This window comes from Cervus elaphus, chromosome 24 (assembly GCF_910594005.1).
Source record: "Cervus elaphus chromosome 24, mCerEla1.1, whole genome shotgun sequence".
Lineage (NCBI taxonomy): Eukaryota > Metazoa > Chordata > Mammalia > Artiodactyla > Cervidae > Cervus > Cervus elaphus.
In genome coordinates, this window is record NC_057838.1 from 61,401,887 (window position 1) to 61,426,523 (window position 24,637).

Consider the following 24,637-nt stretch of genomic DNA (forward strand, 5'->3'; position numbering starts at 1 on the left):
CCCAGAGGAGATGACTCCGGGACACACAGGCACTCCCAACAAAAGGCTAGGCTGCACCCCAAGTCTGTAGTTTAAGCCCTGGATGTGGGCAGCATAGCCCACATCTCTCAGCCTTTCAGCCTCTGGGATGGGGCTGGCTCTGCCCTCTGGGGTCTCTAAGTCTCTGTGTGTGGACAGGAGGCCAGGTGAGCCCTCAGGACAAGGGCGTCCCCACTAGTCCTTTGGGCAGGAAGCCCATTCATACAGGGACCCCTGAAGAGGATAGGAGCTTGCGGTTTGGGACATCTAGGGAGCTACAGGAGATGACAGGGATTCCCTCCCATGGCCCTGCCCTCTTTCTTCCTTAAGAGAAATACCTGCTTTCCCAGAGAGAAACAGATCCAGGAATTCTCTCCCCACTTGCCAGTGCCTCAGGGCTGCCAGAAGTCTTTGCCAAGCTGGGCTGTGCAGGACAGGCTGGAGGCAGGACCATGAGCTCGCTCAGTTTCACTTTCACTTTTGCTTTACCCGAAATGACAGAGGAACCAGGAAGAAAGCTGCCAGCTGCATCTTTCACTTCTGAGCCTTAGCGCTGCTGGGCACTGGCTCCTGCTGGCACTGCTTCCTGTCTACAAACCCTGCAGCCCCAGGCGTCAGGATGGACACCCTGGAGACCTCCAAGTCGCTGGATAAGGAGCTGTATTCGCGGCAGCTGTGAGGCTCAAGGTGGGGAGGAGAGCGGGGTAGCCTTCTAACCCCTGCTCTCCAATTGCCTGCCCTCTTACTTCCCACCCACAGGTATGTGCTGGGCTTGCCGGCCATGCAGAGAATTCAGGGAGCCAAGGTGCTGCTGTCTGGTCTGCAGGGCCTGGGGGCTGAGGTGGCCAAAAACTTGGTCCTGATGGGTGTGGGCAGCCTCACTCTCCATGATCCCCACCCTACTTGCTGGTCTGACCTGGCTGCCCAGGTGAGGCTCCTGGGGGGTGCTTTGGGTTTCCAGACCAGGGTGGGGGTGGGGCCCAAGAGAAAACTCCTTGCTAAAGCCAGCCTTGGGCATCTCTTTAGTTTCTGCTCTCAGAGCAGGACTTGGGAAGGAGCAGGGCTGAGGCCTCTCAAAAACTCCTGGCTGAGCTCAATGGAGCCGTTCAGGTGTGTGTCTACACAGGCGACATCACCGAGGACTTGCTGCTGGATTTCCAGGTGCCCTCCCAGCCCTACTCTCCAGGCCAAGCTCCCCCACCCCCAGGGGGTGGGCTCGAAGTGGTTCTGGCCCTACTGATCTCATGGGGTCCACTCAGGTGGTGGTGCTGACCGCCTCGAGGCTGGAGGAGCAGCTGAGAGCGGGCACCTTTTGCCACAAGCATGGAGTCTGCTTCCTGGTGGCGGACACCCGAGGCCTCGTGGGGTGAGATTGCTCGCTCAGCCTGCCACCTCACAGGCAGCGACCCATCCCAGTTCCAGGCTTGCTCCAGAGCCCCTCCACCCAACCCCAGGGCTGTCCCCACTTTCCCCTCTTGATCACAGTCCTCGGTCCCATGCGTCTGCTTCCTCTACTCCAGCCTCCAGACTTGCTCAGTACATCTTTCAAACTCCAGTTTCCAAGCCTCTCTGAGCACTCTTTTCCCAATTCCTTGGGGCTTGCCCTAGCGCCTGTTGCCCTTCACCGCAACCGTGGCGGTTAAACACAGCCAGCTCAGTGACCCCTGCCACCCCGCCACAGGCAGTTGTTCTGTGACTTCGGTAAGAACTTCACTGTGCAGGACCCCACGGAGGCAGAACCCCTGACGGCCGCCATCCAGCACATCTCCCAGGTGGGTGCTGGTGGCGGGCGGGCACTACCCCTACGAAGGAGCCTGTGAAAGGCAGGGCTAGGCCCTGAGCAGCCTGCCTCTCCTCACAGGGCTCCCCTGGCATTCTCACTCTGAGAGAAGAGGCTGATGCCCACCACTTCCACACAGGGGATTGGGTGACTTTCTCAGGCATTGAGGGCATGGTGGAGCTCAACGGCTGTGATCCTCGGCCTCTCCACGTGCGGGGTAAGTCAACCCCACTCCAGGCTTAGCACCCAGGCCCCCGTGGGGGTGGAGACAGCCTGGTTTTTGGAGATAAGGCCTCTCTCTACCTTCCTCAGGGCAAAGCCACATTGAGAATTGGCTGCCTCGGGTCTTGGTGGCAGCATGTGGGGTCTTCCATGGCTCTAGCTGTGGCCTACAGGCTTAGTTGCTCCTGGCATTTGGGATCTTATTCCCAGACCAGGGATTGAACCTACATCCCCTGCATCACAAGGCAGATTCTTAACTAACTGGACCACCAGGGAAGTCCCACCTTGAGAATGCCGAGGCAAGACTGGATGGGCTGTGGGGAGCTACTCAGGTTCAGAGGTCATGCTGACTAGGCTCAATCTCCCCCCAGAGGATGGGACCTTGGAGATTGGAGACACAACAGCTTTCTCTCCTTACTTACGTGGCGGGGCTGTCACTGAGGTCAAGAGAGCCAAGACTGTCAGCCACGTGAGTGCAAGGTCATCTGGGGTTGGGTGCCTCAAGGGGCCCACAGGGTTCTGGACCTGACCCTAAACTGAGTGCCCTCTGCAGGAACCCTTGGACGCAGCCCTCCTTCAGCCCCGTGTGGTGGCCCAGAGTCCCCAGGAAGTTCACCGTGCCCGCTGCCTGCATCAGTCCTTCCGCGCACTGCACAAGTTCCAGCAGCTCCATGGCCGCCCTCCCAAGCCTTGGGATCCTGTGAGTGGCCCTGATGCCCTTCTCCCTAGCCTCTGTCTTAATAGGGCTTCACCTACCAGGAGGTGACAGTGACTATCTTACGGATCCAAGTTTGAATCCAGAAGCAGTGTCCCACTCATATAAAGAAGACAGGATGGGCTGTGGGGAGCTGATAAATAAACACTTATCTCTAGGCCAGCTGTTCTAAGTTGCTTAGTCGTGTCTGACTCTTTGTGACACCATGGACTGTAGTCCGCCAGGCTCCTTTGTCCATAGGAATTCTTCAGGCAAGAATCCTGGAGTGGGTTGCCATGCCCTCCTCCAGGGGATCTTCCCAACCCAAGGATCAAACCCAGGTCTCCTGCATTGCAAGCAGACTCTTTACCATCTGAGCCAGCAGGGAAGCCCAAGACCAGAGGCTGAGTTCATGAAGGGGCCAAGCACAAAGCCTGGGGACTCATGCTCCTCCTCCCCACCTCAGATCTGGCCTGGAAGCTGCTCCCAGGTTGGGGGAGCCTCCAGGGCCATTGTCTGGTACCAAGCATCGTCTAGTGGGGCCTTCCCACTCAGGCTTCTGCTTCCTCTTCTGTGGAACAGGCGGGGGATGGCTGCCTGAAGGATTCAAATGCGGGGTGGAGCTCAGGCTGGGGCTGCTTGAACAGAATTCTACCTGCTAGGTTGATGCAAAGATGGTGGTGGACCTGGCCCAGGCCATGGGACCACTGAAGGGGACCAAAGGCGAGCCTCTGGAAGAGCAGCTGGATGAGGCTCTGGTGCGGACAGTTGCCCTGAGCAGTGCTGGTGGCTTGAGCCCCATGGCAGCCGTGCTGGGTGCAGTGGCTGCCCAGGAAGTGCTGAAGGTGGGTACAGGCAGAGACAGGGCAGGGCTGGGAAGGGTGCAGAGGTCACTGTGGGTGCCACAGGGTGCCCAACACTAGACAGCAGCCTTGAGAGCTTCACCAATCTGGGTGCAGCCCTCAGCCAGGATCTCAGGGGATTAGGAGGTGCCAAGAGTCCCCAGACTAAAGCTCTGACTTACAGGCGATCTCCGGAAAGTTTATGCCCCTGGACCAGTGGCTGTACTTCGATGCCCTGGATTGCCTTCCAGAAGATGGGGACCCCTTTCCCAACCCTGAGGACTGTGCACCGGTGAGAACCTGGGGTAGGGATGCAAGCCTTAGCTAAACTCAGGACTCAGGGAGAAACATGAAGAATGGTCCTGAGGTCCTGACCTGGAAAACTGGGTGTGAGAGGGAGACCCAGCACCCGCTGGCGGTCGTCACCGAGGCCTGTCTGTGTTCCCTAGAGACACTGCCGCTATGATGGGCAAACCGCAGTGTTCGGGGCCGATTTTCAGGAGAAGCTGAGCCACCAGCACTACCTCCTGGTGAGCCCTGTGGTGAGGTCGGGAGTGTGCGGAGGGGTGAGGCCTGGCCCTCTGGCTAAGGTTGCTCCTGCCTGCTGGCAGGTGGGTGCTGGCGCTGTCGGCTGTGAGCTGCTCAAAGGCTTTGCCCTGATGGGCCTGGGGGCCGGGGGCCGTGGGGGCGTGACCGTTGCCGACATGGACCATGTGGAGCTCTCCAATCTCAGCCGGCAGTTCCTCTTCAGGTCCCAGGACGTTCATGTGAGTGCTGACCCTTCCCCACACCCACGTCCTGGACCGTCCTCCCACTGTACCCCCTTCCCAACGCCCCCAACATCTTCCTGCTTTCTTCTCAGAGGCAAAAGGCAGAGGTGGCTGCAGAGGCCACTCGCCGCCTGAACGCAGACTTGCAGGTTACGCCGCTCAACCTCCCGCTGGATCCCAGCACAGAGGACATCTTTGGGGACGACTTCTTCGCCGGGGTGGATGGCGTGGCTGCTGCCCTGGACACTTTCGAGGCCCGTGAGTGCCCAGCCTCAGAACTCACTCTTGTCCGAGGCTGTGCCAGCCCCACTTCTGACCCTCTGTCTCCCTTGCCAGGGGACTACGTAGCTGCTCGCTGCACCCACTTTCTGAAACCACTGCTGGAGGCAGGCACCACGGGCACCCGGGGCAGCACCGGTGTGTTCATACCGCACGTGACTGAGAACTACAGAGCCCCCTCCTCCGACGCAGCTTCTGAAGATGCCCCTGACCCTGTCTGCACCGTGCGGTACATCCCCACCACAACCGAGCACACTGTGCAGGTAGGAGGCATCCCAGAGACTCCTACCTACCTGGCTCAGGCCTCTGCCCCAGACCCACCTCCTAACTGGCCCCTCATGGCTCCTCCCTCCCCCACAGTGGGCCAAGGGTGAGTTTGACGACCTTTTCTGTGAGTCTGCCAAGACCATCAACAGCCACCCAGAGTAAGACCCCCGACAAGGGCGTATGGGAGTCCAGGGTCCCTAACACCAAGAGGCTCAGGGCTTGGCCTCAAGCTTTCCCAACCGTCCGCAGAGCACTCTCGTCTCCGGAAGACTTGGTTAAGTCACAGAAGCAGCCCCTGCTGCAGACAATGCGGGGTGTCCTGACGGAGCGTCCGCAGACCTGGCGAGACTGCGTGCTGTGGGCCCTTGGCCACTGGCAGCTCCGCTTCCATCATGGCATCACACAGCTGCTGAGGACCTACCCACCTGACAGAGTGGGTGCCTGGGGCCCAGGAGGCTGAGGGCTTGGGGGCGACTGGCCGGAGCCCAGCAGCCTCTGTGTTTCCCTAGGTGCAGGAGGATGGAGCTCCGTTCTGGTCGGGTCCCAAACAGTGTCCCCAACCCTTGGAGTTTGATGCCAGCCAAGTGAGTGGGGTCCCTTGGCAGCCCTGAGAGGGAAATGCGGCCCCTCAGGGCAGAGGTGGGCACCTCTGTGTTTTGTAGCGATGCCGAGATGCTGAGAGGGAGACAGCCACGTCTGTGCACATGTGGCTGTCCACATGGGAGGCAGGCCCTCCAACAGATCTTCAAGTGGGCGATGACCCCCGCCCCACACACCCACACACGCTCACTCAGGCCCATGCAGCCACCCCTGCTCTGGGTCTCATTGCAGGATACTCACCTCCTTTATGTGCTGGCAGCTGCCAACCTATATGCCCAGATGCATGGGCTGCCTGGCTCACAGGACCAGACTGCGCTCAGGGGACTACTGAATTTGCTGCCACTGCCTGACCCCCAGAACTTGGACCGCATTTTTGCTAGTGAGCTGGAGCTGGATTCGCCTTCTGGTGAGTTTGGTGAGGTCCCCAGCCTTGACCCCTCTATGCTGCCACCCAAAGGCCTGAGCTTCCTCAGCCTGTGCTGCAGAAAGAAGATGGGTCTGGGGGCCCTGAAGCCAAGTCACAACCTATCAGGCCCTCTGACCTTGCTCTTCTCTAGCCTTGGGTTCATCCCCTGGTTCCAGAGTAGGTCCTCTCCCTCCTATTTACCATCCTCCCCACCCCATTCCCTTGGCCAACTCTCAGCAAAGGAAAAAAACCCACAAACCACTGGTCCCTGGGGAGCAATGAGGTGTGGCGCCCCAGATGAGGACAGGGTCACACAGGTGTGCATGTGTGTCTGCAGGCACACATACGTGAGGGCTGGGGCTGCCAGAGAAGAGATTGCACCATCCATCAAGGGATCTGCCTGAAAGTAGTACATGATAGACTTGGCAGGGACCAAGGATAGGCAGGCAGGCTCAAGAAGATTACAGGACTCGGGGGGTTAAGGACTGCTTCAACCCTTCTCCTCCTCCTCCCAACAGGCTGTAAGCAACTGCATGAAGACCTGAAGACCTGGAGGAAGGGCCCTCCCCTTGAACCCTTGACATTTGAGAAGGTCATAACCCAAGTGGGAGTGAAGGGCTGGGCCAGAGAGGCTGATGAGGAAGGTCAAGAGCTAAGTAGGTAGTTTTGAAGTCCCTGGGCCTGAGTTTTCCTCCCTGAAGGAGCCCAGAAGCAGCTCAGCTTCCCTGAGCCTCCGTCTCCTTACCTGTTAAGTGGGGCGATTTGAGCCTCCAGCCCACAGAATCATGTGAAGACCTGTGCAATGGCACAGGCTCGGGGCACTGGGACAGTGTTCACATGACTGTGTCTTGGGTCTCACAGGACAATGATAGCAACTTCCATGTGGATTTTGTGGTGGCAGCGGCCAGCCTGAGAGCTCAGAACTATGGGATCCCAGCGGCTGGCCACGCCGAGGTAACCTGCCTCTTGGGGCTCAGGCCTGGAGGTGGCGGGTCAAACCCTAGCCTTAGGCCTTGGGCCCAGATCAGATCTCCTGTCCTTGGCAGACCAAGCGAATTGTGGGCCGGATTATCCCAGCCGTTGTCACCACTACAGCGGCCGTGGCTGGCCTGGTAGGCCTGGAGCTGTACAAGGTGGTGGGCGGACCACGGCCCCGCCATGCCTTTCGCCACAGCTATCTGCGCCTGGCTGAAAACTACTTTAGCCGCTGGGTACCTAAGGCCCCAGACATCCAGGAGGTGAGCCCTGGACACCCCACCTGTACCAGACCTGAGTTTTGCCTGCACCTACCCAAACAGGCCCTATTCCAGCTTCAGGCTCTCGTAGGACCGACTCTGGGGGAGTCCTCAAGACTTCCTTCAGCCGCCTTCCTGCTGCACAGCCCGGCTGGGACCTGTCAGACACAGGAAGCAGCCGTCAGCCACCCCCAACCCCCAACCCTCCGGGTCTGGGGGAGCTGCAGCTTTAACTCATTAGTGGAGCCAGACATCCATCCCCCACCCACCCCTCCTTCCCTGAGGGGGAGGGGGGACTAGGGCCCAAGTCCTAAACAGAGCCTAACGACAGGCTGCCAGGCATGGGGATCCGCGCCCGCCCCCCTCAACTGAGTTAAAGGGCACTGAGCTCACCAGCATGGGTGTGGGGGTGTGCAACCCGGTCACAGGGTGTGCATTCCTGTCACAAGTGTGAGGGCACCCGGGTCTGGGCATCCCTGGCCTCGTGGTGTGTGGCCATGGAGGGAGTATACTTGCACATCTGTGTGCCAGAGGAGACTGCAGGGCCCTTGCACGATGTGGGCCTGCATGGCTCTGCCTGTGAGTACACATGTGTGCTTGTGTGCATGTGTGTTCCTTCAAGTGTTGGGCTGTGAATGCCCCAGCTGTGTGCCCAGGCTCTGCAAAAGTTGGCATTTCCTTAGGGGGCACAGGAGAGGGTCTGGAGAGAATTCTCTCACCAGAGCAGAGGGGAGAGGTCATGGGCCGGCATTGGGCTTAGGCTGAGCAGCCCTGGGGTCCCTCAGGGCACAGCACACAGAGCCCCTTTGTGAGGGCCCCTCCTCTAGCTAGAACACAAGCTGCCTTTGTCCATGGAGGAGGGGGAAGGGTGGGGAAGGGTCCCCCACATCACTTCTGGTCCTTTCTCAGCTTGACCTCACTGTGTTTTCTGGGGAGCTGGCAGAACCCCTCTAGTCTTGGTCCCTGGCTGCCTGCCACCCTTATGCCCTCAGCTCTGGGTACCAGAACCCCAAGACTTAAGAAACAAGGAACAAAGGGACAGGAAGAGAGTCCTCTGTGGACTGTGTCCCTGCTGGAGTCACTGTGCCCCTCACCCATGTGTCTATGAGAAAGTCCAAGGCCCTGGTGGTAAAGGATTAGGGGACCGGATGTACCCGCCCCCCACCCTCTCTTCCAGCCTTGCATTTGAGGAATAGGCAGCTTTATCAGAGATTGCAGCAGCCCTGCTCCTGCTTCCTCACTTCCTCAGGAAGCATTGCCCCCCCTCCAACACACACACATACACACACACACACACACACTCACACACACAAAATCAGCCTGTATGATGGATCGCCTGTTTCCCTGTGCGGGGGGCCCCATAGCCCCATTTCCTGTCCCAGCACAGGCAGGGAGGGTGTTGAGATTCTGGGCCCAGATCCCACCTTCCATCCCCACCCCCTGGCTTCTGCTTCCTGCCTCTAGTCCAGCTCCTCCCCTAGGAAAGGGGCCATAAGCTATTGGCAACTAGGGCGGGGAGAGGGTGTGTGTGTGTAAGAAGCTTCTGACTCCTCCCCACTGCCACCCCCCAGTTCCATCACCTGAAGTGGACCTGTTGGGACCGCCTGGAAGTGCCTGCTGGGCAGCCCGAGAGGACCCTGGGGTCGTTGCTGGCCCTCATCCAGGTGTGCCCCAGTTCTGCCCTGCTCCCAGGCCTGGCTCCGCCTGGCCCTGCTGGCCCCTGACCTGTCTCTGTTTAGGAGCTACAAGGACTGAAGGTGACGATGCTCCTGCATGGGTCGGCTCTGCTCTACTCAGCAGGATGGTCTGAGGAAAAACAGGCCTGGCACCTGTCCCACAGGTGAGCCTGCACCTGGCTTTAACCGGGCCCTGGAGGTTGGAGGTGAGGGACGTGCAGCCTCTCCTCTTCCCAACCCCATTTGGGCCCCTCACACCTTCCTGAAGTTTTCTTTTGCCAAATGGAGCCAGCAAACGGGCTGGGGGTGGGGTGAGGGCCAGGAACCCTCTAGGAGGGGCCTCTAGGAGCTGCCTGCTTGGCCAGCCCCCCCCAGCTCCTCCACACCCTCCTCAGCTCCCCTTTCACGGCCCACTCCCAGGGGACTCACAGCTTCCTGCCTCCTGCTTGCCCCGCCAGCCGCTCCTAAAATAGTTTTCAGATGTTTCCTGTCTTGGGCTGCTCCTGCTCCTGGCTTGGGCTCCTTATGGCCCCCCCAGCACCCTGGAGCCCATGCCAGGACACTCTGCCTGTCACGGCTCATCTACCCAATCTCCCCACCTCTCTCCCCCCACGCTACCAGGGTGACAGATCTGGTGAAGAAGGCGCCTAGGCAGCGAGTGCTGGTATTGGAACTTGGCTACGAGGGTGAGGAGTATGACACTAACTTTCCACGCTTGCACTACAAGCTGTGACAAGGCAGGAGCCCCACCACCCAGCTCCATCGAGCCCTACGTCCCGAGCCCTGCATCCCAAGCCCACAGTAGGCACTCAATAAATGCTTGTTGAAGGAAGGTGTTCAGTGGACAGGACGGGTGATGGAGCAGACGCACGGCATGTGAAACAGGCATGACAAGGACTCCTGCAGGGAGGGAAAAGGCTCTTTCGATTCGCCTGCCTGAGTCGTGCCTTGCAGGGCTGGCGCTGCTTCCTGGAGCCTCGGGGGGTACGGAACCAGGACTGTCCAGAGAAAGGCCTTTATTGTCCCAGGCTGGAGGGCAGGGTCAGAGGTAGCTGACAACATCATTGCAAATGATGGGCTGCCGACTGCGGCAACTCATGAGGGCTGCAAAGCGTGAGACATCTGCAGGTAGTTCGGGTTCCGGGCGAGGTGGGCATGACAGTCGCTTTCCTGCCAGCGCTGCCCGGCGCGCCCTGGCCAGCTGGCGCCGCAGCTGCTCAGAGAGGCCCAGCAGGAACTGGGGGGGCCGAGCACGGGCACGGGGCCCACCCCCATCGTCCCCCTCACCTGCTGCCTCGGGCAGCTCCATCCAGTTGTGCACCAAGTCCGCAAAGCAGTTGTCCCCCAGCACCAGGGGCTGGCGACTACGACCCCTGCTCAGCAGGGCCGTGGTCCAGTCCTCGGCTTCCAGCCCCCGCCAGTGTTCCAGGCAGGCGTCTGGGGTGGACTTGGGCCGTGGTCGGTGAACAGGTGGTACCCGGGCCACAGGCGTTCCGCCAGGCTGGGCGACACCACTGGTTGAGAGGCGCTGTCTCCGGGGGGGCCATGCCGAGGGTGCTGGGTGCTGGGGTATGGGCAGCTCTTCCTCTCTCCATGTGCTGCCCGACACCTCTGAGAAGCCGGAGTCCCAGTCCAGGCCATGCTCCCTGGGGCCCCCCAAGGCTGCACTCCTGTCTCCTGTCACCCCAACTTCTTCCTCCTCTTCCTCCACACCACAGACCGAGTCCTCTTCCAATGCATCTGAGGCCCTGAGCTGGTGCTTGAGCCGCACGCCTGGGCGCTGTTTGGGGGGTGGCGGAAGGGGACCAGGCATTGGTGGTGAGCCGGTGTCCCGGCCACACAGCTGTGGAAGAAGAGAGGGCAGAAGTGGTAGGAGCAGTGCTGGTCACTCCGGCCTGCCTGGTCAGGCCAGTTCCAAAACAGAAGGCCCAGGAGGGCTGGACAGGCCTGCAGGCCTCAGCAGCAAGGCCTCTAGCGGGCACCGGGCCGGCGTGGGGCGCTGGCACACGAAGCTCGTGTGGCTCCCATCGGCCTACCTGGTGGCAGTCTGGCAGGCTGCAGCACGCAGAGCTGGGCAAGTTGGTACCCGCCACCAGGGCGGGAGGCAGGGTTGTGGGCCTGCATGGGGAAGTAGGTCTTGCTCAGAGCTGGGGTGGGGGGGGTGCATCCCGTGCCTCTTGAGGGATTCAGCTCCCCAAAGCCCACAGCCTCTTTCAGAGAAGAAAAGAACACTCTCCAGGAAGACAAGAGGTACAGGCCAGCCTGGAATAAGGGGCATCGGTAGTAGCGCCACCACCTCCTTAGTTCCTTAAAACCCCCTGCCCCGCCCCACAAGAAGTTTCTCCCCCCCAACTTCCTCCGCTGCGCCGGCAGCACGGCCAGCTGGGCGGCTGTTACTTGATGCCCAGCGCAGCTCCCAATCGTCCGAAACCCGACGCGGGCCATCTGGGCCATCTACGCCGCCCCGCCCCCATCCTGTCTTGGATGGGCACTCGGGACAGCTCCCCCCCCATCCGAGTGTCGTTCGGGTAGGAAGGCAGCCGAGCACCCCACACACGTCCTCACGAGCCACGCCCGCCCCTAAGCCTCACCAGTTCCCAGCGCAGCTGGCCCAGGAAACTGTCAAGCCGAGCGCTGTGCATGTCCGTGCCGCAGCCCCCTCCAGGCCTGCCAGTTCCTCTTCGAACTCCGGCGAGAGCCGTGCGGAGAGGGCCCGGCGGGCCGGCCAGCGGCGCCCTTGCCCTCCGCCTGGCTCCACGGCTCCTCCCTCTCCCCAGCTCTTGCCGCCGCCGCCCCAACATCTGGCGGCCCCGCCCCGCCCCTGGCGCCGCAGCCAATGGGGCTGGGGCGGGGCTGGTGTGGCTCCACCCCCGGGGCCCTGCGGGGTGGGAGAACCTGACGCCCACTACCCACTCCCTAGAAGCAGCTCTTCTGGGGAAGGGCGGGACTGTAGCTGGAAAGCCGGCGGGATCCGGACCGGTGCTCCCCGAAGTCCCGGGCCGTTGAGCTGACTCCCAGGACAAGTCGCACCCCTGCGGTAGCCTCAGTTTCCCATTTTTCCCAGGGGACAGTTGTGGTCCCTCCCGCAGGGGTCCCTGGAGCGCACGGATACCGCGGCTGCGCCCTTGAGCGGGTAGATCGGGCCCAAGCTTCGGGTTCGGCAGTGCTGTGGCCCACTCGTGGTCCGACCCACTGAATCCGCTCCTGGAGCCGGCCTCCACAGTCCCTGGAAGTCATGGGAGGGGTCCGGCCCCTCTGAGGACTCAGGGAGCGCAGAGCCTCGCTGCAGCACCGGGGAGGAGCCCCGGCCAAGGCCCAACCTCCCACTCCCTTGTCTCTCGCCTCGGCCAAGCTAAGCAGGGCTGCCCTCTCGTGGGGATTCCCAATACCCGCATCCTGTCTATCGCGGACCACAGGCAGGCTGAGTGAATGCAGGGTCTTACCGCGGGGGGTTCTTTGACCAAAGGATTAGTTCCCTGAGGTGGCTAGGCCTAGGTTCAAGGACACAGACTAACTGGAGACAAACTAGATAAGTCAGTAGACAGGAAAATACCAGGGAAGGCCTAGATATTTCTGATGGTGGTAGTTGGGGGGGACTGAAGAAGTCAGCAAAACCAGGCTCCTAGCAGTTTTAGAAGGGAATAAAGGGTTTTGTTTTTGGTGTGGTAGGGAGCTCTAGGGGGCTTTTGAGCAGGGGAATGACCTGGGCTGGCTGTTGTTTAGATAATTGCTGCTTTGGGAGAACCACTCTGTAGTCAGAGCGGAGGCTCCTGCCTCATCCATCAAGGGAAGGGAGGGCCTGGATCTGGGTAGGTCTAGTACAAACATACCTCAACATACTTTGAGGTATGTTTTGGAGTTAAAATCAAGCTTGCTGATACATGAGTATGGGAAGACAAAGAGAAGCATGAAGCATGACTCCTAGACTTCCGGGCTGAACTACTGATTGGATGGCATTGGCACGAATCAACCAAGCAAGACTGGAAAAGAGTGATCTTGGAGAAGAAAATCAAATGGTCATTTGTGGACATGTGGACAGAGGATGGCAGCAGACAGGAATGAACCCTGGAACACTCCACTGGGTGGAGGTAGGGAAGATGAAGAAGAACCAGCAAAGGAGCTGAGCAGGAGCTGCCAGGGAGGTGGGAGGCAACTAAGAGAGCATGGGCACTTAGGAGCCAAGGGGAGCAAGCGTCAGACGTGTGCCGAGGAGATGAGAACAGAGCGTAAACTGCTGGACAGTTGGCAGGTCTCTGAGGAGCCTGACAAGAGCACTTTTATGGGGAGAGGAACGAGCTCAAACACAGTCGGTAGAAAAGAGAGAGGTGAAGAGCTGGAGAAAGCGTGTGAAGACAACCTTTTAAAAACTGGCATGTAATGTAAATAAGATGAATGAACAGCTCTTTAACGGTATGGCTCTATACATGTTAAAATCTGTAGACACCTGTGTCACCCAGATCAAGATATAGAATATCATCAGCCACTCCAGGAGGCCACCTTTTGTCCCCTCCAATTGCTATGCCCCAAAGTAACCACCATTTTTGTCACCAAGGATACCTTTTGTCTGTTGAATGTAGACAGATTTTGAGAGATTTTGTTGATGGTTGGGCTCAGATTTCACAGGCAGATAATGTTCTAATGGGGGTGAGCAGCTGGAGTTCGGGTTTTGTGGGGTAGCAGGCCCTGGGCCCACTTTTCCTGGCAAAGTGGCTGCTGTGGGTACTCTGTCTCCAAGAACTGCATGACCAAGACTTCCTGGAGCCTTAGTTTCCCTATCTGAAGCTTGGTCTCTCTCCCCTCACATCTCCTTCACGTGGTAGTGATAAACAGGGAAATCCACTGGGAGCAGTGAAAAAATGGAGTTTTCCAGGTCTCTTGATAACCTATAGCGTCCAGAGCTCAGTCACCAGGGGCTGGGTGGGGCTAGAATCTTGGAGGCCAAGGAGTCCTGTGTTTGAACAACAGACCTGGCAACAGGGTGGCCCTGACAAAACACGTCTGCCCTTCTGGAGTCTCCTCTGCTGTCGTGTCTTCAGGCCACTATGGTGCTGCTCAGGCCCCTGGTGCTTCTTCTTGCTTTGGTTGTCTCTGGTGAGGAGTTGGTGGGTGGGGGAACTTCATGTCTCACCCCCTGAGTCCAGAGTGGAGTCCCACTCCCTCTCAGATAAGCTACCATAGAGGACAGGGGCTGGGGGGAGCCAGGAAAGGGCAAAGATCTGAACCCCGACTCTCATTCCTTACCTTAGCTGCTTCCTCGCCCAAGTTCCCACTGTCCCCCTACCCTGGGGACAGTGGGAAAGACAAGACCTAGCCCCAGTCTGTGAAATGAGCCAATCCGTGGTTGGATGTGGGGGACAAGGGAAGACTTTGGCTGCTTGTCTCCAAGATGTGGCCAGGCCCCAAGGCAGAAGGGAAGGACTCTGTGTACCTGGTTCGATGAGCATGGGGGTCTCTAGCCTGAATCGTCTCTTCTTCACAGACCTCAACTGCCTGCCCTGGTTCGTAGATATCTCTGAGAGCCAGGGACCTGGTGCCATCCTCCAGTCTTTCCCCCTCAACTGCTCTTCAAATGTACCAACCCTGGAGTTGCTCCGTGTACAGCCACCCACCACCTTCTTTAACCCACCTAGCCTGACCAGGTCGCAGGGGATCTATGAGGGCAAGGTAGGATCATGGGCACAGCTGGGGACAGTGGGGGAAGGGCAAACTCTAAATTCACAAAGTCAGAGGTGGTGTGAAAGTGATGGTGTTAGTCGCTCAGTCATGTCTGACTCTGCAACTCCATGGACTGTAGCCTGCCAGGCTCCTCTGTCCATGGAATTCTTGTCCTCTTGTCCAGGCAAGAATACTGGAGTGGGTTGCCATTCCCTTCTCCAGGGATCTTCCCGACCCAGGGATCGAACCTGGATCTCCTGTACTGCAGGCAGATTCTTTACCCTCTGAGCCACCAGGGAAGCCCCTAGAGGTGGTGCTGGGGGATGGAGATCCTCAGCCCCACATGGCACTGCCCATCTGCCACAGATAACCTTGAGCAGCTCGGCCCGGCTGGACGCCCTGACAGTGAACCACTATGAGCTGCAGCTGAAGTACACATGTGGGAGCCAAGTGACGGAGGGTCGGCTTTCTGTGAATGTTCAGCGGGACCCTAATCGTGACCAGTGTGCTGGTCGATTTGCCAGCCCGGGTAAGGCTAGAGGCAGCAGGCGGGAGTCGGGGGGCGGTGGGCAGGCACGGCCTGAACTTCCTTGACCTCCCCTCTGGCCAGCTGGGGAAATTATTCAGGTTCGAGAAACTGTCATGCCTGGGACCCCACTGTACACTCTGCTGCTCCCAGGCCAGGGAGCCCAGGTGAGGCCTGCATGTGGGCAGTGGTGGGGGCGGGGGTAGGATGAAGGGGGATGGGAAGACCAAGGCCAGCCCCTGCCTGGCCAAGAATAGTCTGCAGAAGGACTCTTTAGTCTATAGCTGGGCCTCTGCAGGATGCATGATCTTGGAGAGAGTCACTGAGGGCTTCCCAACCCCCAATGACTATGGCTGTTCCCATAGGGACTTCTCAGGGGTTGAGTTCTTTAAAGTTCTTCTGTGTTCTAAATTCTCCAAAAAAAAAATTCTGTATCATTTTTTGCAATCCCCCAAAGAAATGTAGTTTAAAAACTGAATAGTTTAAAAGCAGAGATGATTTTGGATCAGGGCCAGGGAAGCCCAGGCTAGAGTAAGTAGCAGTGGCAGAGTACAGGAGATTTGAGAGTGGGCAGATACCTGTTGGGTTCTTGGGGGATTTTGATAGGGTTGCCTCGGGGCACTGTGGTAGGGAAGGGGGCCTCCAGCATCTCTTTCCTGTCAGATGAACATCACCAGTGCCCAGGACCCTCCGTACTTCCCTGGACCTTTCTCCATTGATGGGCAGGGTCAGCTGTGGGCACCATCCCAGGGACTCAAAGGCCAGGCTCAAAAGGTGAGCACGGCTGGGGACCTGGTGATATCCATGAACTGGGCATAAAATGGACAGAGCCATTACCTCATGGAGGATTATTTGTTCCTGGCCTCGTCAATCATCTGCCTTTCCCAGACATAGCCCATACCTGCTGCCCCATGCTGGCTACCCTCCTGCCTTGGCTTGGTTCTGTGCTGGGCTCTGGAGCTCTAGAAAGAAGAGGGATCCCTGGCTCCAGGAGCCCACAGTGCCCCTTACAGAAAGGAGAAAGTTCTGAGCAGTCACACAGGAAGTGAAAACTCTGAGTACAGCGGCAAGTGCAGTCTGAAGGAGACTAGAGAAGTTCCTTCTTTAAAGCTTCCACATCTGAGTGACTGGCTCTTGGCAACTCTACCATGCTAATTCATGTTGTGAATGATTCAGATATTACTCATTTGGGGGCTGTGTGCATCCAAAGAGAAGGACTTATGACCCAGAAGAGTAAGACAGGAAGGAATATCTGTTAGAGTAACAGGTCATGGGGCGGAGTGAGTGTGGGGCTCCTTATGGAGGTCCTGAGGGGGGCTGGGCACACACATGTGGGTAAACACATATCGTAGTTCCCTTCTTGTTTTGTGTGCATGGCAGGTCTTCCAGCTTCAGATCCTGGTGACCTTTGGACAAGGCCGAAGCTGCCATGGGATGCTGACGGTGAAAGTTTTGCCTGCTCCCTCCAACCAGGTTTCTTTCCTGTAAGGCTCCCCTACCCTGGGGATAGTGGGAAAGACAGGACCCAGCCCCAGGAACTCGGGAGTAGGGTTAAGGTGTAGGGCTGCAGGAGCATCCCCAGCTGGCTGCTGTACCAGGGAAGACCCAAGAGAGGAGCCTGCAGACCCGCCGGGAGCAGGTAGGAGCCAGAGCTCCCATTTTGGTCCAGGCAGCAAGCCCAGAACATCACCATTCCCGAAAACCTGGTTCCCGGAAGTAAGGTGGCTCAGGTCCACGCCCGGGGCTTCGATGTGCGCTACGAAATCGTCTCCCCGGTGCCCTGCCGGCTCTTCTCCATTGGACGCGGTGAGGGGCGTGGAGGGCGGGTAAGGGGATGCCTCTGCGGCTGGTCTAGAAGTGACCTGCAACGCCTGGAGCTGAGGCAGAATCTGGGGCGAGGTCGCGTCTGGGGGCCCGGAGTTAGAAACGAGCCTTGGAGGTGGCGGCCAGGTGGTCAGTCTCTGCGCCCTGAGAGGTGGGCGTGGAGAGGTGGGAGGGTGCTAACGGGACTGACCTGGGGGCGGGACCGAACTCTGCGTCCCGCGCCCTGCCACCCCGCCCAGTCGACGGCGTGGTCCGGACCACCGCGCCCCTGGAGCTGGTGCAAGCCCCGGACGCCGCGGTCACTAGGCTGCGGGTGAAGGCCTTCGAGCGACTCAGGCCGTGGGACAGCACCGAGCTTGATTTCCGGGTGGACGTGCAGTCGGTCAACCGCTGGCCCCCGCGCTGCCTCCCAGCGCTGCTGGTGTGAGTATTTGGGAGTCTTACCCTGGCTGTTGGGTGAGAGCCAGGGCTCGCAGCCCAGCCCCAGCTCCCGCCCTGCCCCCCGCCCTCTGCTCCCAGGACTCAGATCCCCGAGACCACGCCTGTGGGCACCGTGCTGAATACCTTCACTTGCACTGACCCGGACTCTCCTGGCTCCACCCTGGACTACCAACTGCTGTTCCACAGCCCTGCCAGCGCTTCCAGCCTCTGCCTGCGAGACAGAGTCCTGGAGGTACCCAGACCCCGCCCTCAGACCCACGGTGTAGGGTGCTTGGACAGGAAGGGGGTGGCCCAGTGGTCCCGTGGGAGCAGAGACCATGAGGGTGAAGGATATGGTGTTGCAGCCAACCTGCTTTACCGGAGGGTCAGGGTAGGCTATGTGAGAACAACCTGGCCTGAGGCAGCCCAGTGGGCTTGAGGCTCTCCTAGGCCTTGGCTGCGCTGCACTCTCCTGCCCCTCTGGCTAGGTGAATAACACACTGGACTGTGACGCTCCGGGCGCCTGCTTCCAGCATACAGCTTCCATCCTGGTGCTTGACAGCGGTCAGCCTCTGATGACCAGTGAGTGACCATGCCCAGGCCTGGACACTCAGGACAGGGCTCTTCTGTGCCCCTCTTCCTGTCCTCAGGACGGGGGTCATCTCTCCTCCCTCAGAAACCAACAGGGCAGGGTTGTGTCCACTAAAGACCCCTGGGTGAGCTACTGCCCCCCACCCTCCAGGGCCTCCCCCTCCTCTGACCCCCAGGGCAGGGCTGGGCCAAACCAGGCCAGCTCCCTGACTTCCAAATGGCTTCCAGCTGAGGTGCCTGTGCTGGTGATGGTGACGCCTGTCAATGAGTTCTCCCCAACCTGTGTCTCACGCACATTCCGGGTTCGTGAGGATGCGAGGCCCCACACCCTGCTGGGCTCTGTGGTGGGCACAGACATGGATTACCCACATGACAGCATTGAGTACTCCATCTCTGGCGGGTCCGCCCCCTTTGCTGTGGACCGTCTCAGCGGTACTCCCACCCCAGGGCTGGGTGGAGAGGGTGGAGCCAGGGTTGACTCTGCAAGCTGAGGCTGTGGCCCCCTCTTCTAGGGGAGGTTCGCCTCCTGGGGCCTTTGGACTATGAGCTGCAGAAGTCGTACAGGCTCACTGTCCTGCTGACTGACCACAGCCAAGACCAGGACCCCACCTGCCACCGTTCAGGCTCCTGCACCATCACCATTGAGGTTGAGGTAACTGAGCCCGAAGCGTCAGAAAGAACTGGAAAGAGTTCATCTCCCCCTTGGGTGCTCTGCCTATCCTCTCTGCTTCCGTTTCCTCCACTGGTTGGCTGGAGAGGGTTGGGGCCTTGTTGTGGAAAGTTCTGGAAACTGTTGGCTGACACCGAGATTCTGGTTGTGATGGGGGGAGGCTGAGGGGCTGGACTGGAGGTTTGGGGGTGGTGATCTGACTACCTTCCGGCAGGATGTGAACGACCATGCCCCCGAGTGTGAGCCCCCATTTCAGGAACTCACCATCTACACTCACCTGGGCCGTAGCTTGGAGGTGACCACAATGTCGTGTCGGGTGCCCCAGGAGCCCCAGCGCCTGGCTTTCTCCTACAGAATTGTTGGGGGTGAGGGCCATGGGGGCCCCCCCAGGCTGCGGGGGAGGGGCAGGCCAAGGCCAGCCATGGTTCCCTTCTTCTCCCACTCTGTTTTTCAGGGAATGGTCAGAGCCGATTCAGCCTGCAAGGAGCTGTCCTGGTGCACAACGACCTCACGTTGGGGGCCCCCTGGCCAGAGCAGCCCCATACATATGAGCTGTTGATCCGTGTGGCCGATGCCGGCCTCTCTAGCCCCCACCTCAGCACCACAGCCACTGTCACTGTGCATCTAGTGCCCTGGAGGGCCAGCACAGGGGCCACCAGCACCCACAGAACCACAGTGAGGGGGTTCCTCAGGCTCTTGCTGGGTGGGGAGAAAGGATATAGTTTTCGAGGTGGAACAATTGGGGAAGGCATTTCAGAGGAAACGGCTGAGTGCAAAGAGCCTGGAAATACAGAGGAGAAACCTGGGGTGTGGGGTGGCCCAGTCCTTGGAGGGGTTTGAAGGTTGGATGACTGGGGCATTTTGGCAGGACAGTGATGAAGATGTGGCCCCATTTCAGGTGCCTTCAAGGATGACACCCCTGCTTGTGACAGACACGGAGGTTTTCTGGCAGCCGGAGCCCTGGTTCGTGGTGGTGCTGACAGCGACCAGTGCCCTTCTCCTCCTGGGTTTGGGCTGGCTCCTCAGCCGGCTCCTGCGGGGGTAGGCTTCCTATTCCTATGCTGCTCGCCTCCCCCCAGGTCTCGCATCTGTGATAGCTGGTTCTACCTAAGACTGCCCAAGCTGATGAGCAGACAGAATGATATTAAGGAGGACTGCCCTCCCTCCGGGGGTCATCAACTTAGAGGCAGAGAGACACTGGGAGAAAGTTATCTCCTTCACTGGCAGAACCCAGTCTGGAATGGGATGGGTGTGGATAAGGTCAAGGGCTTTAGACTCTTTGAGTCTGTCATGCATTGGGTATTTACCCCTACTCCTGAGCCCTGCCTTCCACCTGAAATGTGACCTTCCCCTAACACGCTGAGTTTCTCGTGAGCACAGGACTGAACCTGGGGGAAGATGGGAGTAACAATGTGGCCAGTGCATACGGACGCAGGCTATCTCCAATAAGAGTGGCAGATGAATGGTGCTGATTCCTGGAGCCAGCAGGTCTGCTGTTCTCACTGCTTGTTCTCTCCTCCTGGCATTTTAGGCTGACCCAGGTGCTCCAGGCATCAAGCGAACCCCCCCAGGCCCTACTGTTAAACAGGTAAGCTTCCTTTGCCTACCTCTATGCCTGGAAGCCCATCTCTGAAACTCGGGCCAGAGCTCAGAGCCCTATCCTACTTCTGCTTCTGCTTTGCCCCAGTATCCAGGGAACTAAGGGATCCATTGAAGGGTTCGTGGAGGCCCCGAGGATGGAGACACCCCAGGCACCCAGCAGTGTCACGAGCCTGGTATGTCAACCTACCATCCTGTGCGGTGGGCACTGAGGCTGCTGCTGAGTGCTCCCTGCCAAGCCTGCCCCCTTTCCCATGGCTGGCTGTCCCTGTGGGAGGGCCCATACCAGCACCATCAGGATGCAGGAAGCAGGTGGGTTCTTGACCCTTTTGGGGGGACAAGCCTCCACCTGCTCCCCATGGGTGGGGTTCACCTCGTTACACCCTCCTCATTCTTCCCTTCAGCAGCATTTTGATGGCAGAGCCCAGGACTCCCGTGAGTTCCCCTTTTTCCAAACCATTCTCCACTTGGACCCACTTTCTCTCCAGACCTCATCTCAATCTCTGCCTACCACCAGACATCCACTATCTACTCTTTCCCTGAATGGGGTCTCTTCTCACTCCTACTCATCTTTCAGCCAGTGTTGGCCAAACACTGGGACCCTGATCTGGTTCCTGCCTCTGGGGGATAATGGGGGGAAAGTTGTGAGGGAAGAGGCCCCCAAATGGTCCACTGTCACCATGAGTTATGGTAGAGTAATCTGGCACGGGGCTCAGGGGAGCTGATGGCAAGTTTCGGGGGCTCATGGATGCTTCCTGCGTATCTGAGGCAGATCTCAAATGATCTGCTGAGAAAGGAGGGAGAGGACAAGCTGGATCAAGCAGGAGGGAGCGGGAGGTCACACCAAGGGTCCTGGAATATCTTTCCCTGCCCTTAGGGGAGGGAGGCAGTGTTGCCGAAGCCAGCAGGGCCCTCTCTCTCTCCCCTGACAATCTGAACTCAGGTACAGGCAGAGATTACCTGTTCAACACGCACACAGGAGCCCGGCGCTGGCTCTGAGGCCCAGGAGCTGCATATTTGCAGAATTTCTTCTTCATTTGATCATGTGTTTTCAAGCTGATACAATAATAAACAAAATTACCAACAGAAGAGTCCTTCCCTGGTAACCTACATGTGGGAGAAGCTCTGAGATCTGTGCTTCCTTGTTCTCACTTGGCAGATGCCCTGTCTTATGGGAACAAGGTTATTTTTTCTTTCAAGAAGGCATTGTACAGTGCTGACTGTGATTAATGTTCTGCAGCGCTAAGACACTGTTATCCTCATCAATGACTGAGGGGGCCTCCAGTTGGCCTTTCCCCTCAGAGGACACCTACTCTAGCAGATGGGGAGGGCCCAGGAGCCCCACCAACTTCCAGGGCAGTTTGCTGACTGTATGTGGAGGTTTTCTTGCATCTGGAGCTTTTGCATTGAAGTGAGGGTTGAGTACCCTGTGGCATGGGTAGCCATGGAGGGATTGAGAATAGCCCCCTTTTGAGCAGGTGTTCCCATATCCTTCTGATCTCTTTGGTTCATGGGCCCTCTGTTCCCTGTGCTGCACATGGCCAAGTGGCCCATAGCAGCGTGCAGGAGGGCGGGTTCTGTGGGGGGAAGTGCTAGCCCACTCCCCATACCCAGCCTGGCATCAAGTCTCAGGATACTGCCAGCTCTCCCAGAAGACCTGCTGTCTTGGTGGAGGCTATCTTAACTGTGGTGTCTCCAAGTTCTCTCAATCTTCTTCCCTCTTTCAAGTTTATGGATCTGAACCTTCTCAGAGAAGCTTCCCTTGTAGCTCAGCTGGTAAAGAATCTGCCTGCAATGCTGGAGACCTGGGTTCAATCCCCAGTTTGGGAAGATCCCCTGGAGAAGGGAAAGGCTACCCACTCCAGTATTCTGGCCTGGAGAATTCCATGGACTGTATAGTCCATGGGGTTGCAAAGAGTCAGACAGGACTGAGACACTTTTACTTTCAGAGTAGCTGAGGACCTCCCTTCCTGAGCCAGTTACAGTGCCCCAGGCAGAGGAAGAAGTCGAGTGCCTTCTGTGGGAAAAATATGCTTCATGGTGCTTCCACAGAAGTGAGGGTGTTAGAGCTGGCCTCACAGCAGGATGTTACAGGAAGCAGCTGCAGGCAGACTTTTCCTGAGCACTTAGAATGCTCTAAGGGCTCATTAGATGCTCATCTCTAAGGAGCTTGATTTTTATCCTCATTCCACAGATAGAACAAGCAAGCCTCAAAAGTCACAAAGCTAGCTAGTCTGGTCACTTGATGTGAGGCTATGTGAATCAGGCTATGTGATTACATTTGATGCCAAGCCCAAGGTAACAGTCTCCCCAAGGCTCATAAGTTGCGCTTGGTGGCAGACCATGACAGTCCAGGGCAAAAGATGTTGTTATAAGAGCTGGAGACAAGATGCCCTAGGGCAGGAATAAGAGTGTCTGTTAGGTGCCAGGGCTTTGTGCTGAGGACTGAACTCCACGCAGGACAAACGTGGGTAACAGGCCAGAGACTGCTGGGGCACAAAAGGCTGATGAAGGGCAAAGCTAGGGAATCCACTGCAAAGAGGGCATTATACACAGGAGCCAGTAAGAGGAGGCGCGAAACTGGCGCTTACATTTCCAGAGGTGGCGTAACCTTGGCCCAGCCTCCCACACTGAGTCTGTTTCCTCAGTAGTGAGGGACAAGTCCTGCCTTCCAGGGTGAGTGACCAAAAAAAGCATACAGCAGACATTCCCTAAGTGTGCATGCGTGCATGAGAAGACGCTGTCGGCTCCCCTGAGGAGCCGAAAACTCACGGATGCCAAGGGCGCTACGGCCTCCGGAATAGCTAGCCAAAGCTCTGCCTCCAGCAACTCCAGGAACGGCGCGCGTGCGCCAATCCGTGCCGTCACAGTCACGTGCTGAAGCGTTCGGCTTGGGCCGCGAGAGGTAGGCTCTGACTGACAGGCCGGCCAACCTGTCATCGGGAGGCACTACACTGGGCGTCGGGCAAAGAGGTTGTTGATTGGGAGTATTCTAAGCTGGGGGCGGGTTCTTTGCCGTCCTGGTTACTATGACGCCCGGCCCCCGCCCCCTCGGCTGGCCGCCATCTTGTTGTTGATCCGTACCTAGTGGGCAGCGCCGGGAGCTGGACCGAGCGGCCGGTGCGGGGCCGCTCCTGCGTATCTCAGCCACCTGCGCTGCCTGCCAGGGGGCGGGCCGAAACCTGGAGGCCCGGGGGGCCCAGCTCCCGTTGGGAGCCGTGGGCACCCGCTGCCCGGGCCGGGCCGGTGAGTGACAGGAGCCGGGCCGAAAGACCGGCCTGACGCCGCGGGGCGGGCGGCGGCGGGCGCGGGGTTGGAGCAGGCGCGCGCAGGGCAGGGGCATCGGCTGAGCATCGCTCGAGCGTCCTGATCGGCCGCCCGTGAAGTCTCCTCGATGCTGGTGCCGAGGTCGCAGGACGGCCTCGGGGTAGAGCTCCGAAAGCCCCGCGCCTGAGGGCTGGCCGGCGGGGTAGCGGGAAACTAGTTTCTGTGACTGAAGCCCTGGGCTCCGCTGACCCGCAGCGCTGAAACGTGTCCAGTGCCAGCTTGGTGCTCTCCGGGGTCTTGTGTTGTTCCCAGGTGAGAAATGCACGTACTGTTTTCTTAGATGTCGCTCCTGCGAGTGACTTTCAGACCGATTGAGACTAAGACTAGATCAACCAGTCGAAAGCCCCCGCAAAGCAGGCCGGCCAGTGTGACGGCCCTTGTGATTCAGAACAGGCAAAGGCCCCTCTGCCCGACGCCTGCCTCCTGAACTCCTCGGAGCTCACCGTTTGCGTCTTCCTGAAGGGCCTGATCAAATGCCCTTTGATGCCCGAATTTTGGTTCGGGACATATATTTTTATATATATTTATTTTGTTGTTTTGAATCACTTTTTGGAGTTGTGGTAAGGGCTTCCTCTTTTGCCTCTGGGAGAAAGTGAGTATTGGTGGTAACTTGATTGGTTTTATCGCCTAAAAAGATAATCTGCCAAGTGTAGTCAAGGAGACAAAAGAAATGTAAGAGGGTGTTAGAATCAGAAAAAGAAATGAAACTTCTTTTTGTCTCGTGAATGCCAAATTAACTTTTAACAGGGTAAATGTATCTTGCCCAGTGAAACAGACTTCCAGGCTCCCTTCTTTTGTGAGGGTAGGAGGGTTAGAGACCCCGCATAAGGTGTGCAGGTCTAGGAAACGTGCTGAGGGCTCCAGAAAACATTTCTGCTTGTCTGTGGTCCCTTGGTTTCTCAGCACAGGCTTCTGTTTGTGGTCATACAGAAAGCCTGCCTGAGACGACTAAGAAGCTGAACAACAATACTTTGTGTGTTTGTGTCAGGATCTTATCACCTCAGAATGTTTAATTTTGCAAGAAACTATCCCTTTGGTCAGGAGATGCTTTTGGAGAAGATGCTGAAACCAGAGGCAGCTGGTGGCCTGTTGCTGTTTGCCTTGTGAGGAGAGAGAAGTTGAGTGAGTAGTCTTTAGGTATTTCTTTACCCTCCCTTGGGCCATTTTTTGAATCTTGAATGAATTTTCATTTTGGTGAGACCAGTTCCTTGGGCAGTTCTTTACAAGAAAGGAAGA

The 24,637-nt window shown here is 58.2% G+C and overlaps 4 protein-coding genes across 12 annotated transcripts in view; 3 read left to right on the plus strand and 1 right to left on the minus strand.

Annotated features, from left to right (window-relative positions):
- The first annotated feature begins 446 nt into the window (after positions 1-446).
- On the plus strand, positions 447-9,621 carry UBA7 (ubiquitin like modifier activating enzyme 7). Of its 4 annotated transcripts, none has more exons than XM_043886191.1 (24): positions 447-693; positions 778-946; positions 1,045-1,179; positions 1,278-1,384; positions 1,700-1,790; positions 1,880-2,015; positions 2,392-2,489; positions 2,574-2,720; positions 3,377-3,559; positions 3,741-3,848; positions 4,006-4,086; positions 4,168-4,323; positions 4,419-4,584; positions 4,663-4,868; positions 4,966-5,030; positions 5,122-5,305; positions 5,382-5,456; positions 5,704-5,878; positions 6,397-6,470; positions 6,740-6,832; positions 6,925-7,116; positions 8,685-8,777; positions 8,853-8,995; positions 9,411-9,621. In XM_043886191.1, exons 1-23 carry the CDS (start codon positions 638-640, stop codon positions 8,955-8,957), a joined length of 2,895 nt encoding a protein of 964 aa, XP_043742126.1. In that variant the 5' UTR covers positions 447-637; the 3' UTR covers positions 8,958-8,995; positions 9,411-9,621. The 4 variants fall into 4 exon arrangements, with proteins under 4 accessions (XP_043742126.1, XP_043742124.1, XP_043742125.1 ...); XM_043886189.1 differs by having other exon boundaries at positions 449-693; positions 3,389-3,559; positions 8,853-8,953; XM_043886190.1 differs by having other exon boundaries at positions 450-705; positions 8,853-8,953.
- Positions 9,622-9,788: 167 nt separating this feature from the next.
- On the minus strand, positions 9,789-12,032 carry INKA1 (inka box actin regulator 1). Of its 2 annotated transcripts, XM_043886197.1 has the most exons (3): positions 11,381-11,512; positions 10,826-10,907; positions 9,789-10,632 (listed from the first exon to the last, which is right to left on the minus strand). In XM_043886197.1, exon 3 carries the CDS (start codon positions 10,600-10,602, stop codon positions 9,832-9,834), a length of 771 nt encoding a protein of 256 aa, XP_043742132.1. In that variant the 5' UTR covers positions 10,603-10,632; positions 10,826-10,907; positions 11,381-11,512; the 3' UTR covers positions 9,789-9,831. The 2 variants fall into 2 exon arrangements, with proteins under 2 accessions (XP_043742132.1, XP_043742131.1); XM_043886196.1 differs by lacking the exon at positions 10,826-10,907 and having other exon boundaries at positions 11,381-12,032.
- Positions 12,033-13,695: 1,663 nt separating this feature from the next.
- Positions 13,696-21,151, plus strand: CDHR4 (cadherin related family member 4). 3 transcript variants are annotated; one of them, XM_043886193.1, is made up of 19 exons: positions 13,696-13,880; positions 14,269-14,453; positions 14,811-14,973; positions 15,055-15,137; positions 15,634-15,744; positions 16,351-16,454; positions 16,640-16,776; positions 17,034-17,217; positions 17,314-17,467; positions 17,703-17,796; positions 18,034-18,237; positions 18,318-18,457; positions 18,690-18,840; positions 18,930-19,150; positions 19,374-19,516; positions 20,007-20,063; positions 20,163-20,250; positions 20,482-20,509; positions 21,018-21,151. In XM_043886193.1, the coding sequence occupies exons 1-19, from the start codon at positions 13,832-13,834 to the stop codon at positions 21,071-21,073; spliced, it is 2,352 nt and encodes a 783-aa protein (XP_043742128.1). In that variant the 5' UTR covers positions 13,696-13,831; the 3' UTR covers positions 21,074-21,151. The 3 variants fall into 3 exon arrangements, with proteins under 3 accessions (XP_043742128.1, XP_043742127.1, XP_043742130.1); XM_043886192.1 differs by having other exon boundaries at positions 13,697-13,880; positions 20,479-20,509; XM_043886195.1 differs by lacking the exon at positions 15,634-15,744 and having other exon boundaries at positions 13,698-13,880; positions 20,479-20,509.
- A 1,949-nt stretch (positions 21,152-23,100) lies between these two features.
- The window catches only part of IP6K1 (inositol hexakisphosphate kinase 1), a 38,219-nt gene continuing 36,682 nt past the window's right edge, over positions 23,101-24,637 (plus strand). The window contains exons 1-2 of one of the 3 annotated variants that reach the window (XM_043886782.1): positions 23,331-23,653; positions 24,443-24,523. The gene's annotated coding sequence lies outside the window, so the exon portion shown is untranslated. Of the gene's footprint in view, positions 23,654-24,442; positions 24,524-24,637 lie in introns of all 3 variants that reach the window. The other 2 variants (XM_043886779.1, XM_043886781.1) reach the window with 2 other exon arrangements.